The sequence below is a fragment of the Malaclemys terrapin genome, chromosome 1 (genome assembly GCF_027887155.1).
Source record: "Malaclemys terrapin pileata isolate rMalTer1 chromosome 1, rMalTer1.hap1, whole genome shotgun sequence".
Taxonomy (NCBI): Eukaryota; Metazoa; Chordata; order Testudines; family Emydidae; genus Malaclemys; species Malaclemys terrapin.
The window spans coordinates 329,354,267-329,370,228 of record NC_071505.1 but is presented as its reverse complement, the minus strand read 5'-3'; the positions used below and the strand labels follow the sequence as shown (position 1 = coordinate 329,370,228).

General features: G+C 42.9%; 1 protein-coding gene across 1 annotated transcript in view; it reads right to left on the bottom strand.

The window, feature by feature from the left end:
• Positions 1–15,962, bottom strand: part of CTSC (cathepsin C) — a 37,935-nt gene that overhangs the window by 18,903 nt on the left and 3,070 nt on the right. The window contains exon 2 of the mRNA XM_054015685.1: positions 15,098–15,243. Coding sequence (XP_053871660.1) covers positions 15,098–15,243 — 146 coding nt within the window. The remainder of the gene's footprint in view (positions 1–15,097; positions 15,244–15,962) is intronic.

Sequence of the window (15,962 nt, the reverse complement as noted above, 5' to 3'; positions counted from 1 at the left end):
TCTCCATAATAGCCTGAACAGTGCTGTTCATGAGGAGTATTGACCTTGAATCTTAACAATCCATATCCACCTGCTTGCCATCCTCCTTCTAACAAGCCAGACATAGGCCCACAGCATCTGTCTTGTGTTCAAAACAGGATGGTGGCAACATTGGCTGAAATCCCAAGCTACCCCACTCACTATTTATTTATGTGATTTAACAATATACACTTAGGTCCAACAGGACCTGCATTTTAATAGTCTAAAACTGCCTCCCGGTCTTCTTTTGGTGAAAAAAACTTCAGGCTTTCTTTATAAATCATGAAGAAACATAAAAGGTCACAAGCCCAATTTTATTCCCTTTGTTGCAGGTCCATCCGTCTTCTGGAACTGACTAGTTTCTATGTGGATCTTTTAGTAGTTTCATTGTTTTTAAGCAAATTAAAACTCAGTCTTTAGAAATGAAAATCATTGACAGATTTTATTCAGATGAATAGAACACCTTGGTGTATAACAGCACCATAAATAGGATATTACAATAGGAGAATGTGAAATTACCAAGTGACTCATATCCTTCTAATAAGCAGCCTTAGGCATTTTGTCCTCTTTCCTTGCCTCATAACATTTTCAGTAAATTTGAACACTCAACACTGAAATTTCATGAACTTAAGTAAAAACTACAGATTAAATTAAAAAGAAACCCCATGTCTTAAACCCACAGGAACTAGGGTTTTAAAACCTTCCCTTTTTAATGAGTATTGTATGCCAGTGCTGCACTGGTATAGCAGAATATACCCTCAAGCAGGCTTATTATAAGCGTATGCAGTTCAGAACCTGAACAACGTAGTCATGCACAGAACTGAAGATACATGTTCACTTCAGCTGTTTGACATGGGTGTGTTTTTAACACTTGGTAACTAACGCGTAGACAAGGCAAGTTGTAGTTTTAACACACATTAGCTGGTCAAAGTAAACCCTAGTATGTGTTAAGAATCCTATGTCTATACTATGCCAAACGGTGAGGTTTTAGTATATTAGCTAACATAAGATCCTAGTGTAGACAAGGCAAGTTGTAGTTTAAACACTTTCTAGGGTTTATCTTGACTTAAGGTGACCACATTTCCCTATGCTGAATACGGGACACCTGGTAAAATTACTCGTATTCAAGCCAGTTCAACAGCAATCAATCCGAACTACCGTATGCAGTACAAACATTCAAATTAACATCAAGTTGACTGAGCCCGTTAAAAAGAAATACTGCTTAGTTGGATTCTTTTTATTTACCTTCTTATCTTTAAGGCTTTAAGGTTCACATGGGGAGGGGTGACATACACACCCCTAGCCCCCACATACACAGGGAGAGGTGACACACACACACTTCCGTACACCTTTCTCATACAGCAGTGGTGACTGACCAAACCTCTCCTCCATGCCTGGCTGGGCCCCCGGGATGGACCCGCCTCTCCTGGTACCTGGCGCCACGTCCTGAGGCAAGACGTGTGTGGGGGGGGGCCACACAGAGTCACCCCCCCCCCAGATTTGTGGACAGAATGTGGACAGCAGCAGCCTTTCGGCACTGTGCAAGAGGAAAGGGATGGGAGCTGCTTCCAGCTGGGGGGAGAGGGAGGGAAGAGGAGGAAGAAGAGGAGGATGACCTGGTCTGTGTCTTTGCAGAGCTCATCTCTTCTCTTTCTCCCTGCTCCCTCCCCCCATGGCTGGAAGAAGCTTGTCCCTTCGTGCCCACACAGTGTCGAAAAGCAGCTAACACCTCCAGGCTGCTGCTGGCCACTCACGTAAAGCCAGCCCCCTCTGGCTACAGCATGGGCAGGAAGGGGTTAAGCCCTAAGGATGCCTTGTGCATCAGGGCCCAGGGAACCTGACTGCAGGGCCTTCAGCAAACGGGGCCAGAGAGGCGGCTCAGCAGGGGAGGGTGCCTAGGCTACGGAGCAATCCTGCGCTCACTGGGGATAGGACCTGGGGAGTGAGTGCTAAGCCCCGGAGGCTGCTGTGGAGCCTGCGGGTTCGGGTGGTGAACAGGCTGGAAATCGCTTCCCCCCCCTACAGCTTGCCCTGTCTACACTAGGATCTTCTGTTAGCCAATGTGCAAGCCCACATTTATCATAAAGTGTAGACACAGCCTAAGAAACGAAGAGATTTTTAATCAGACTATTAGTTAACTATTATAACCTCCAATGTGCAATTAACATTTTGGAGACAGGAAACTTTTGTTAAAGATTCAGCATCTCTGCCCCTTCAATTAAGGCAAGAGCTATACATCCTCAGATATACACAACCAATCCAACAAAACGTGGGAAGATAAGTTTACAGTCCTCATATCTCAGACACAAAGCAACGAAAAATTTCTTTTAAAAACCCCTTTCAGGCATACTCTATACATACGACAGGAGTACAAAAGAGACCAATTTATTAAAATCCTGAGGTCATCTTTAAGACATGAGTAGCCTTGCCTACAAATTGCGTGAGAAAATAGTGTGGCATTTTACTGAGATAACTAAGGCCAGAACAAACTTTTGCAAACTGGAAGTGAAATTTACAGCAAAAACTGCTGCCAATTAATAGCACAGATACACAAGTGGGTTGCCAACTTCTTTACGTTTATTTTTAAGACTTCTTTTTCCAGCAGAAAAACTACACCCCTAAGAACGTATGTAACGCTCTCCCTTATTGCTCAGCCCTGGATTTCTTCAGAACAACTGCTGCTAGAGAACAGTGACTTAAGATGAGAAGAGAATGCAGAGCACTGTCCACTAGAGGACATAGCATCAAACAGATAATGCAGCATTAAAATCCCATGAGATCTTTACTCCTGGGGGCGTTCTGCGCCAAAACATTAAAAATTCTGCGCACAATATTTAAAAATTCTGCAAATTTTATTTGTCAAAATAACACTACATAACACCACCAGTTTCAATTATTTTGGTAATTTATTTCAAAATATCTGGCAGCAAATATGTCTGTAACAATACAGACACACACAAAAATTCCCCCAGGAATAGAGAGTTAAAGAAACCCCTATGACAACCCAGTTCCTATTTATCTCCCCTCTTACCCCACACAGGGTCCAGCTGGGGGGCAGGACACCCACAACCCGTCCCCCCCCCCCCCCCCGAGCCCAGCAGCAGCCCCACCCCAGCCAATACACCGAAACCTCCTTCCCCCCAGAGCCCAGCCACGGGGACCTCCGGGCCCAGATACCAGTCCCCCCCCTCAGAGCCCAGCTGCAGGGCCCCCCCCCTTGCCCAGATACCCACACTCCCTCCCTCCCCAGAGATCCAGAGGGAGAAACAGCCTGATGCTTGGTCGCAGGCTTGCATGGAGTTTCCTGCGCACTACTGCCTCCTTCCCTCAGGCCGTGCTGAAAACTTCAGCTGCCAGGAACCCTCTAGCTCAGCGATTCTCAAACTTTAGCAACCTGAGAAAACCCATTTTGATTTAAAACTTTTCACGGACCCCAAAGCCTCCTCCCAACCCAAGGCCCTACCCCACCTCTTCCCAACCCTGCTCCACACCTGTCCCTCCTCTTCCCCACATTTCTGCCCCCTCTCCCCTGAGCCTGCCCCATCCCCGCTCCTCCCCCTCCCTCCCAGTGCCTCCTGCATGCCACTGAACAGCTGTTCCCTGGCTTGCAGGAGGCGCTGGGAGGGAGGAGGAGTTGAGGGAGGGGGGCGAGGAGTTGATCAGCAGGGCCCACGGACCCCCTGGAGTACCCTCGCAAACCCCAGTTTGAGAAACACGATTCTAGCTCCCCCCCCCCCCCCCCAGCAGTGTCTTCTATGTGTGAGCTGGGCTCTGCTGGGTCCAGTGGCCCTAGTGGCAGCTAGCAGCACTGCAGCCCATTTTTGTGGGGGAAAGGAAATTCTGCATGCACCATGTTAATTTCTGCAAAATTCTGCATTACGCAGTGGTGCAGAATTCCCCCAGGAGTATATCTTGCAACCTAATCTGATTTAAGAGCACAAATTCACAGATTTTAAAGCCAAAAAGGAGCCATCTGAACATCTAGTCTGCCCTCCTGCATACACAGGTAGAATTTTACCCAATAGCGCCTGGTGTGGAGGAAATATTCTTCCCTACTATGTAAATGAACACTAACTAGACAAACAACTAGTAGCTGAACTACAGCTGCCTTTAAAAACACATCCAGTCTTCATTTAAAAAGACTCCAAATGATGGAAAATGTACTGCATCCCACGGTACTCTGGTCCAGTGGTTAATTATCCTCACTGTTAAGAACTTAAAACTTATTTTCTGTTTGAATTCTTCTAACGTCATAGATTTTAGGCCAGAAGGAACCAATAAGCAGGGCCGGCTCCAGGCACCAGCTAAAGAATCAGTTGCTTTGGTCGGCCAATACCAAGGGGCAGCACTCCGGCCGCTATTGGGGCGGCACATCCGGGTCTTCGGCGGCAATTCAGCGGCGGGTCCCTCTGGGAGCGAAGGACCTGCTGCCAAATCGCCGCCGAAGAGTGGAGTGGCGAGATCGCGCTGACGCAGCTTTTTTTTTGCCGCTCGGAGCGGCAGAAAACCTGGAGCTGGCCGTTCCAATAAGGAACCAACTGACCTCCTGTATAATGCAGGCCACAGATATTCACCAAGTGATTCCAGCATTGAGCCCCTAACTTCAGGTGCAGTGTGAGCACATCTTGATTTAAAGACTTCTAACCATTGGATATTGTTATACCTTTGCTAGATTAAAGTACTCCTTTAATGTCAAATTTTCTCCCTTTGTAGGTCATTCTAGATTATATAATTACAGTTGTTCCTGTTGAGCTTCTTATATTTCCCATTATGAAGCATGTTTTTCAGTATTACAGATCTTCTCTGAAATCTTTTCTAAGTTTTCAACATCCTTTTTAATGTGTAGAGACCAAAACTGAACACAGTATGCCAGCAGTGAGCATAGCAATACCTAAAGAGAGGTAATACTGTCTTCCTGCTCCTGCTCCATATTTCCTTATTTAAATATCCAAGGATTGTGTTAGTTCTTTTGCCTCAATCACATAAACATTTAAAAGTTTCAGGAACGTGGTTCAGAGCCCAGCGTGGAATAGTTATGTTAAGCCAAACGTCTTTAACAAAGCCTAACATCTTGAACAATTTTTCCCCTATTTGCTCCTTTTCTCCTGTGAAATGTATAGTGAGATGCTTAAGATTTTTATTGAGAAAGACCTATTTCATAATTGCAGTAGGACTCCAGGGCACGCTAACGGGCAATGCCTACCTAAATGTTGACAAAACGAGATGTTACCCAGAAGTATACCATTGCATGCTGCTGCCTAATATTGGATCCACTATCTATACAAATGTAAACTACTGGACAGGAAATGCATTTTTGCACTGTCATCAGGAGAGCAGACCAGACAGCTATTCTGCAGAAGAAGGTGGTTTACGACTGAATATATTTATATTTCACACAATAAGGCTAAGCAAACAGTAGGTGCATGTTATTAAATCACATTCAGAAGTGTGAAAATTATTAATTTCAATTCACTAACAGGATTAAAAGATGATCCACAAATCTAATGGTCCAAACCAAGGTGCATTCAAATTTCAAACCTACCAAGAACATACCTTATTTCTTTGGCAGATCCTGAAGTCTAGGCCCACAACCAGCTATTACTTGCTGCAAATACCCAGCATGCACTATGTTGGTGATGTCTTACACCATTGACCCATGCTTTATACTTACATTGGTTCCAGCAAGTTCCTGTTTTGCTGGGGTCAGGTGAGTCCAGTTTGCAGCCACTTAGCAACTAGGAACTTTAGCCATCATTTTGTGCTCCAGAACCTAAACTAGGATTTTTTTTTAAATAAATTGGGCTTGTGACATTTTTTAAAAACACCTTTAATACATAAGGGTGGCATCAACCCCCCTTTTTAAATTAAAGAATTGTATCCCGAATGTCAAACTTTAGTCTTCCCTGGTTTTGCTGGTGGAGGGCAGGCCTCAAAGGTTCTATATTAGCTCATACCTTAATTAAGGAGGCAGAGATGTTGAGTCTTTAGCAGACTTCCTGCCCCCAAAATGTACATTAGTCACTGAGGTTAAAAAGGTGTTACCAAAAACTAACATAAAAGATTTAAACACTGACTAAATTCTTCCCCTTTTGCTCAACTTTCACACTCTAAGCTCTTGTGATGTCACTGTTTTACTAATTCTCCAGTTGTTACGTGCTAGGCTCTAAAGATATGAATTTCTAACGTGAGAAACAAGCACTGAAAATTCACATTGTAAAAACTGTTCGGGTCTTAGTAAGAAAGGTCACGAACTCTTTTTTCCCCTTTGTAACTCACCTTTAAGAGCCTGTTCTTTATGGTTGCAAACATCAACTTTTTAAATGTAAGTCAAGTGTCCTTGATACTGAGGTCTGTCTGAATCTACAAATTGACAACCAGCTCTAAGAAATGGGAACTGCTCACATTCATATCCATGGGGTGTTGACTAATATCATGATTTCAACATGAACTCCCATGTAACTATTTCACTGCTGATCAAAGCAGGAAAGAAAGGAGATGCGCAATCATATTAAGATTTGTGAGTGGCACCTATTTTGGCATCATGAGAGAGCTGATGCTTGGGAGAATAACACTTATTTTATCCCCCAGATCTCACTCTACTGTTTTAATATTGCAAAGTTTGAAATTGTTTATTATACAGGATAACGGATAAACTTTAGAAGAGACTCTGTATTACAGAAGCCAGTTCCAATGGTATCAGTGGTAGGTTTGATATAGTGCACGCTGGATTTCAACATGTAGCATACAGCAATCCTATGTGGGCCTAGATTTCAGGACCTGCAGAAAAAACAAGATACATTCTTAAAAAGTTACATGACCCTCTTAATAGTGGGTACCTACAAAATTCATTAAAAGCTCAGTTTTAGAGGCTTAATCTTATTAGTCACCTTTAGAAGGGACAGCATAGCTACCTGCCTTATCTTTGCAGTAGTTGCAGGCCAGGATTAACTCCTATTGTGTGAAAGGTGTGAAAGTCTAAGGGCTTGTCTTCACATTCAGTGCTACAGTGGTACAGCTGCACTGCTGTAGCGCTTTAATGAAGATGCTACTACGCTGACGGGAGAGCTTCTCCCATTGGCGTAGTAAATCCATCTCCCCGAGAGGTGGTAGATATGTCAATGGGAGAAGCTGTCCTGTCAACGTAGTACTGTCTACACAGGGGGTTAGGTCGGTATAACTACGTTGCTCATGAGGTGTGGATTTTTCACACCCCTGAGCAAAATTAGTTAAGTCCATTTAGGTCTGAAGTGTATAACTGGCTCAAGTTAAATGCTCCTCCTTCTTTGGGACATCAGTAGGTTGCTATTTATGTAGCACACTACCAATGCACTGCATGTCTTAAGAGACCACTGCTACAAGATCCTCCCCTTTTCATATGTTGCAATAAACATTCAGCATAAAAACTATGACTTGCGACAAATGGGAGCTCTGCCAAAATGCAGTAGGACTCTGCATTTTTAATGGATCCAAGGCTAAGGAGGTTGGGGGGAGGGGGAGGGGAAGAGCAGGATTCTAAAGTTGGGCCCACACAAAACGCTAAACACAAACAAGCCCTCCTTTGCTAGGTAATATTTACACAAACTACTGAAAACTACAAAAATATATGGATAAGCTCACCCAGTCCATTCCTTTGGCGTGACAACTCATTTCCCCACAGTGCCCAGGCGTAAGAACAAGTGACTTGTAAAATCAGTGAGATCCTAAGAAAATTTTACAGTGGGTGACTGGTAAGTAGGTTGCAAGAACAAAGGAAAATATATATATGTATATATATTTTTATATATATATATATAAATCAATAGCAGACATGTATTAAGGTCAGACTTCTCATATATTTATCCTTAAGGCATAATACCCTGTCATAACTATTGTACAGAAGCTCACAACACTTCTACTACTACTGAGTTAGATAAATATTATGCCCAGTTTACAGAAAAAGAGCAAGAGCTAACGGTTAAATGACTTACCCCAGTACAAACTGCAGTTAGTAGCAGTTTGCTCTGTGTACACTAGGGGGAACACAGGAATTGTCATTCTGGATCATAACCCACTCCATCTAGTCCAGTATCCTGTCTCTGACAGTGGCCAGTACTAGATGCATCAGAGAAAGGTTTAAGAACCCTGCTGTAGGCAGATGTCTGATAATCTCTCCTCCCCCTCACCGCCCCCACGTATGACACGTATGGCTGAAACCAGGGTAAATCTGCAGTGTGGAAAAGGCCTCGGTACTGAGACCAATCCTAGGCTCAATCCTGTACTTCTAGCAAGGTTACAGCTTAGCTTGTCAAAGGAACACTAAAAACAAACTCATTTGACTTTGCTGCAAAGCCTTAAACTAGCTAACAAAGAGATGTCCATGGAACAGTGGCGAGGCAGCCTTCATGTTGGTGTATTGCTCTTCTGACACCCAACTCTGCAATTTCTTCAAGATGAATAGTGGCAAACTTAACTTCAGGGGTAATAATAACATATATATATATATAAAAACAGTGTGAGCTCAATTAGCTACCTAGTGATGGGTGTATCAGCGCTTAGGTGACCCAAACAGAAAGTTTCTTTTATTCTAAAAAAAATCAAACATCCTGTATACACTGTAAAATAAAAGTGTCCAGGCCTCCGGTTACAGACATGATGGTTGCACTGTATAAAGAAAGTAAAGATTCTGTTTCATGCCATCTATAATTTCAAGACCAAAGTGTGTTTTAGCAATATCATGGGGCTTCTATAGTTAGATCTGCTGATATAGTGAATTTTACGACATGAATAGGAACATAAGGAACAATTAAACCTAACTTTGGTTTCAAAACTAGTTTTGCGGGGCATTTAATTTCTAATCCCACCCCTTTATCGTGGGCCGTTAGTAGACTCAAGGGTCAATGTATGTTTTATTTGAACTTCTGCTTCTGGTTTAGTTAACTCTTCTACTCAAGTTTCCCTCTGCAGCCTTTCTATGCGTAAAGCACTGATAATCCTGCAGAAAACAAGAGAAACCAAAGGGCAGAACTCAGAGGAAGAATGATCTTGTAATGTTAAGAGAATAATTTCTGCCCTGCCAATGAGCTGAGAGGTTCCAAAGTTAGGGTGAAGTGCATTTTGATAGTCTACCAAGCATTCACTTGTATTGACTAAAGTAAAAGGTTTTCAAATAGAGAGATATTTAGAAATATGGTTTTGCTGGGAAAACTCTCCTTGCACTGAGATTTCTAATATTTTACGCTTGCTCTTCGAGATAATCCCAGCAAGACAGAGGTTATGTCTACACTACACAGCTTTTAGCGACATGGCTGTGCCACCACAGCCGAGCCTCTAAGTCACGTAGTGTAGCCGCTGTTTGTCGGCTCTCCTGATAACAAAAAACTTCTACCCCCAACGAACAGCATTTGCGTTGTCGGCAGGAGAATGCACCTGCTGACAATGCACTGTTTACACTGGCATTTGTTACGTCAAAACTTTTTTCTTTCGGGGGTTGGGGGGGTTAACACCTCTGAAAGACAAACATTTTGTCATTCAATTGCCAGTGTAGACATTGCCTTTGTTACCACCCTGCACTCTAAACAGGGAAGGCTAAAAGCTGATTTGCAAAAGAAAAAAAAGTTCCTTTGTGCCTCTTCTTGCTGCTTTATGCTGACTAACGTTTTGTTTGTTTTTCATTAGAAATTGAGTTCTTGTTTATCCTATTTTACCTGCAGAACTTTGTACTGATGAAATATCATTCTAGTAGCAACTAAAGCAAGCCAACAGGGGAAGTGATTTTTTCTTTCAGACTGTAATAACTCATCCTCTCTAGATAGGTGCTGGAACTAGGGGTGCTGGGGGTGCTTCTGCACCCCTCTGGCTTGAAGTGGTTTCCGTTATATGCCGGGTTTACAGTTTGGTTCAATGGCTCTCAGCATCCCCACTACACAAATTGTTCCAGCACCCCAGGGTGGGGGGCAGTAATACTAACTGGTGGGTTGCATTGAGCTGATGCAGTTATTGAAGAGAATGAAAGCTCTTGCTAAACACTCAACACTCATTCCCTGTTCAATTAAGAGCTGGATCCACATCTCTGGATCCTCCACAAAGACAAAGAAGACAAGACTTGACATTCCTGGCATTTCCAGGGTAGCACAAAAACAAAGAGTCTAAAAATGGCACAAACCCTATTTTTTGCTCTCCGGATCACCTTTTATTTTCAGTTATATCTAAATACTTCCAAGGATCAATGTTAAAATAATATTTTGCGTTTCAACTTGGAACGTCCTGAACATTTTAGAATAGGTAAGTAGTGTGCCTGGCACTGTGAAGTTAAAAGTCAGGTAGTCCTTTCCCTAAAGATTTTACAGTAGAAGATAAGTGGATCAGATCATCAGCTGTTGCTAACTAATGTACCTCCATTGATTTCAAGGGAGCTATGCCAATTTACATCAGATGAGAATGGCCCAGATAGCTTTAGATATGAAACAGACTAAAGCTATGATTCACTGATCTGCAAATTTACAGGAGAGACATGCTTTCCCCCAAAGCATGCAACAAGTTTGTGTCCCTCAGCATCTTAACTTTCCAACTTGCAGCCATGAAATAGAAACACAACCTCTTCCCTTGTTCAGCCACTGTAGAAACTGCAAACTCTTGTCTAGCCCTTACAAAAAGCTGCATCAGGAGTTGTGAACACTAAGGCTATGTCTACACTAGAGAGCTTACAGTGACACAGCAGTACTGCTGCAGCTGCATCACTGTAAGGGCATGGCTACACTTGCAGATGTAGAACGATGGGAGTTAAACCAGCTTCCGGAGACCGCAGCAAAGTGTTTACACTCTCAGCTGGAAGTGCACTGGAGTGGCCACATTAGCAGCTCTTATAACCAACAAAGAGCAGTGCATTGTGGTAGCTATCCCAGCGTTCAAGTGGCTGCAACATGCTTTTCAAATGCGGGGGGTGGGGTGGAGTGTGACAGGGAGTGTGTTGTGTATGTGGGGGGAGAGAGAGTGGGTTTTTGGGGTGCTGAGAGTGTCAGCATGCTGTCTTGTAAGTTCAGACCCCCCCCCCCCCCCCCCCGCACCATCACCCCCCCACACACACACACACAAACACTTCTCTCTCACACACTCACAGCAGTCAACATTCCACTCTAATGGCTTGCTTTGTCCTGGAGCAGATAAGCATGCCAGCTGTCAGAAACGGAGCTTTGAAAGGGGATATGATTCCAAAACAATGACAAGAGTGGCCACTTGACTTGAAGTGGGCTGTAGTCCATGAAAGCTTATGCTCTAATAAATTTGTTAGTCTCTAAAGTGCCACAAGTACTCCTGTTCTTTTCACTTGACTTAAGGGGATTATGGGACATTTCCGGAGGCCGATCAAAGCACAGTAACGCACCACCTCGTTCACACTGATGCTGGGGTGTTTCAGACGAGGCACAGCAAGCGTTATGCTTCTGGTGGAGGCGGATTACCAGAAGCGCTCCAGCTGCAGAGTCCAGGCACACTAAGTGCCTTGCCAGTGTGGACGGGTCAGGAGCTAAGGCGCCTGGGGCTGCTTTAATACGCTCTAACTTGCAAGTGTAGCCAAGCCCTAAGGTCTCCGTATAGCTGCTCTAGGCTGTTAATTAAACCACCCCCAACGAGAGGCGGTAGCTATGTCGGCAGGAGAGAGTTCTCCTGTAGACATAGCGCTGTCACACTGGCGCTTCTGTCAGTGGAATGTATGTCGATTGGGGGGGCGTTTTTTCACACCTCTGAGTGACATAAGTTTTATCGACAAAAGTGCTAGTGCAAACTTGGGCTAAGCATCTGTACTATTTACTCATGGTTTCCAAAACGATCTTTGCCTTTCTTTTATAAACTGTCTCAATAATTGCCTTTACAGAATCCAAATGCGAATGGGACTTATTCTGAAATGCAAGTTAGTTATAATTTGCTTAATGATCAACTCAAATAGTCCCACCTAATGTTTGTAAGAATGAAGACTTTAACCCAGGTATGTCCTGCTGAAGGAGTCTGAAACATTAGTAATCAACAGTGGTCTAATAGCCTACCTATTCAATAAGCACCTTATGTCTCTAACTACTAACAACATCCGCAAAAGCAGGAATGGATCAAATTGCCATGCAGTAGGAAGTCTCCAATTTTTTCCTCTGAATCTCAAACAGCTTCATTCTTCCTTGTTCATGCAAACATTTGAGGCCTAGTCAGAATACTCATTAGGTAGCAGTTACCACCACATTTCAAGGCACTAAACCAGCTTTCACAAACATATACGAATAGGTCAGATTGGTGTTTTTATCAGTCTGACCTCCATGGTCCCTTGACTCAGTTAGTGCTCTCCAAATGAACTTTGATTTCACAAGAGCCAAGTTTAATCTCTTGTGAATGCTACTGGAGCAGCACTGTTACCCGGCAACTCTTGCACCAGGGGAGCCTATCTGTTGAAATGCAACGTGTTTACATTTCTTTCAGAAGCCACTTGCTGTTTCTACAGTTTATCAAGATGTAACCTGATAACTGACACTTGTCTCAACTGCTCACTTTATTGGCTCTTGAAGCAACTCTTCACATTTAATGTGAAAGACATCAGCCTAAGGATCCCACTGTCTGTGTCGGTCTAGTATTTCCCCTAAGCGTGTCTGTCAAGGAAAGTAACACTATTATGTTCAATTCTGGCAGGTGGAATTAATAGTTCCGTCCTAGGTGCGTGAAAGAAAATAAGCCAGTACACTGGGCTCCATTACCCTAGTAACGGCAACAATTCATAATTCATGGTGGGATATGTAGTGCCTTGAAGTAATTAAAATTAATTTAAGGATTTACCTTTGCATTGTCCCAGGTGAACTGCAATGCAAAGCAAACATAACTAGATCTCATTCTTTCCTACTTTATAATCTTTAAAATTTCATAGATTTCAAGGCCAGACGGGACCATTATGATAGTCTAACCCAGGGGTAGGCAACCTATGGCACGTGTGCCGAAGGCGGCACGCGAGCTGATTTTCAGTGGCACTCACACTGCCCAGGTCCTGGCCACTGGTCCAGGGGCGCTCTGCATTTTAATTTAATTTTAAATGAAGCTTCTTAAACATTTTAAAAACCTTATTTACTTTACATACAACAATAGTTATATATTATAGACTTATAGAAAGAGACCTTCTAAAAACGTTAAAATGTATGATTGGCACACAAAACCTTAAATTAGAGTGAATAAATGAAGACTCGGCACACCACTTCTGAAAGGTTGCCGACCCCTGCTCTGAAGACCTGCATATACAGGCCAGAGAACCTCACCCAGTAATACCTGCCTCAAGACCATACATTCTGGTTAAGCTATAGCATATCTTTTTGAAAAAAGATATCCAGTCTTGATTTAAAGACGTCAAGTGATGGAGAATCCAGATTAGCTCATCAGAGAGCTTTACTTCCCTCACTGTCAGACTTGCATAATGAAGCAGCATGAGGCTGTCTTCCAAGCTGCCCCTCTCTCTTCACCCCTAGCTGTGGTCCTTCCACCCTGCGGGGGGGAAAGAAGGGGCGGGAGTGAAGCTGCAGCTCAGTTTACACTCTCATGTGACATTATTCACCTCTAAAAAGGATTTGTCCAGATGGCGAAATTAGCCAGAATAGCTATTCTGGAATATATTTTTTCTGATTTTGTGTAACCCACTTTAGAAGCAGATTAAGCTAAATCAGAAAAAGGCACTTTTTATTCTGGAATAAGAATATCCATGGAGGGCGGGGGGCTATTCCAGAATAGCTACTGCACTTTAAATTCACATCCTGCCTTTATTCTGGAATAATTTCCCTATGCAGAGAAGCCCTAAAGCGCCTACCAAGGCCCTCTCTATTTGCAATGCATAAAGGCTATTTAAAAAAAAAACAAAAATTGAGGCTGTCTTTTATTCATTATAAAGAATCAAAGAAACAAAAGGACTGTTTTGGATCCCATTTACTTTTAGTTTAATTTATAGTTAAATACAAAGTATTTTGGTCTAAATACAACAAAATAGCACTACGTTATTTAAAATCAAAAGATGAACAAATTTTGTCTATACTAAATATTTCATTTCAGGCCCTGGAATGCTAGGCTGATCAGGACCAATCCAAAGACATCAGCCCAGTTGATGCTGGTTTCCCCATTCAGTTAGGAAAAAGAACAGGAGTACTTGTGGCACCTTAGAGACTAACAAATTTATTAGAACATAAGCTTTTGTGGACTACAGCCCACTTCTTCGGATGCATATAGAGTGGAATAAATAAATATTGAGGATATATATATACACACATACAGAGAGCATGAACAGGTGGGAGTTGTCTTACCAACTCTGAGAGGCCAATGAAGTAAGAGAAAAAAAACTTTTGAAGTGATAATCAAGATAGCCCAGTACAGACAGTTTGATAAGAAGTGTGAGACAAGTACTCCTGTTCTTTTTGCGGATACAGACTAACACGGCTGCTACTCTGAAACCTGTCAGTTAGGAAAGTAACCACACCCAAATTTGTCATTCTGGACAAGATCCTGTCAGTCCCTCCGGAAAGTATTTTCCCCATGAAAGATTGTCATTCCTTTTCATCAGAACAAAGGCAGGACAAAAGAGTGTCCATAATATAGCTGGCTCAGCAAGAATGTCTGGTTCAGCAATCCACACCCTTCACTGGTGAATAGTTTGAGGGTTTTTTTTAATATAAAGATACTTAGTAGTCCTTATATTGTGCTTTTCATCAGTAGATCTCAAAGGTGGTCAGTACCGTTACTCCCCTTTCAAAGGGGAGGGGGCAGGATGCACAGTTAGGTGAAGTAAGTTGCTCAAGGTCAACCAGCAGTCTAGTCGCAGAGTCAAGAATGGAACTCAGGTTTCTTGAGTCCCAGTGCCATATTCTAGCCACTCGGCAACATTGCTATAGGATGACCAGACAGCAAATGTGAAAAATCGGGACGGGGGTGGGGGTAATAGGAGCCTATATAAGAAAAAGACCCAAAAATCGGGACTGTCCCTATAAAATCGGGACATCTGGTCACCCTACATTGCTATGAAGAGAAACCAGAGTACAGATAGATTTTGGGCGGGTGGGGAAGGGGGAAGACAAATGTAACAAAAATTAAAACTTACCTTAAAAAATGCAAACCATTTGTAATCATTTATTACAACTTCAAAGCCTTGATTGTAAATTATGGTGAAGAAGCCAAAATTGCCCACATCATCTTGAGCTACAGCCACCTTCTGAAGAGTCACAACTACTTTTTTTTGCACAGGTCCTGCAGAGATGAGACAGTTTTTACATGGATGGGTTAAAGCAGAAATTTACTATGCCACTGACGAAGTTACCCTACCAGACTTGAAAATAAAATACTGGCATTAGGGCTGCTGTGTAAAATAGGTCTCATGTGACACACAGAAAGCACTAAATTGGCAGATAAAAGTTTGTCAGGATCAGTTTTTTGCTTGATATATTTTTCCTGTTGGTGCACTAGACTTCTTTCAGAGCCTTATGGTTTTTATATATCTGGGTTTAGCACGTGAGAAGTACTGAGCACCTGTTGCAGGAATAGGTTTATTTTACTGAAGTGGAATCTATTACACAAGCTTCCGTAACTCTGGATATTAATAGCAGTGAAATGATTGGCCCCATCACAGCAAAGCTGGAAGTGGCTTCTTAACACACATCTGTTGTTAGGTATTATCAGTGCTCTGCCATTTAGTGCCATGCAGCCTAGAACAGACATTGCATGGCAGTTCCAAAAGGGGCATCCTTCCTCGCCTCAGAATCCCTCCTCCAAGCTTGCTTCCCGCAACTAAAATCTCAACTCTGGGCAAGAGAAGCAGCAGAGCGCCATTGAAAATAAAAGATGGTCAACCCAGAAAAATATGAAAGAGAAAATGACCTCTCCTCAGGGCAGTTCTCTGCCACCTCCCTTCCCTGTAGATTGTAAGCTCCTTCAGGCAAAAAAACCTGCTTTTTGGCTATGAAGTGCCA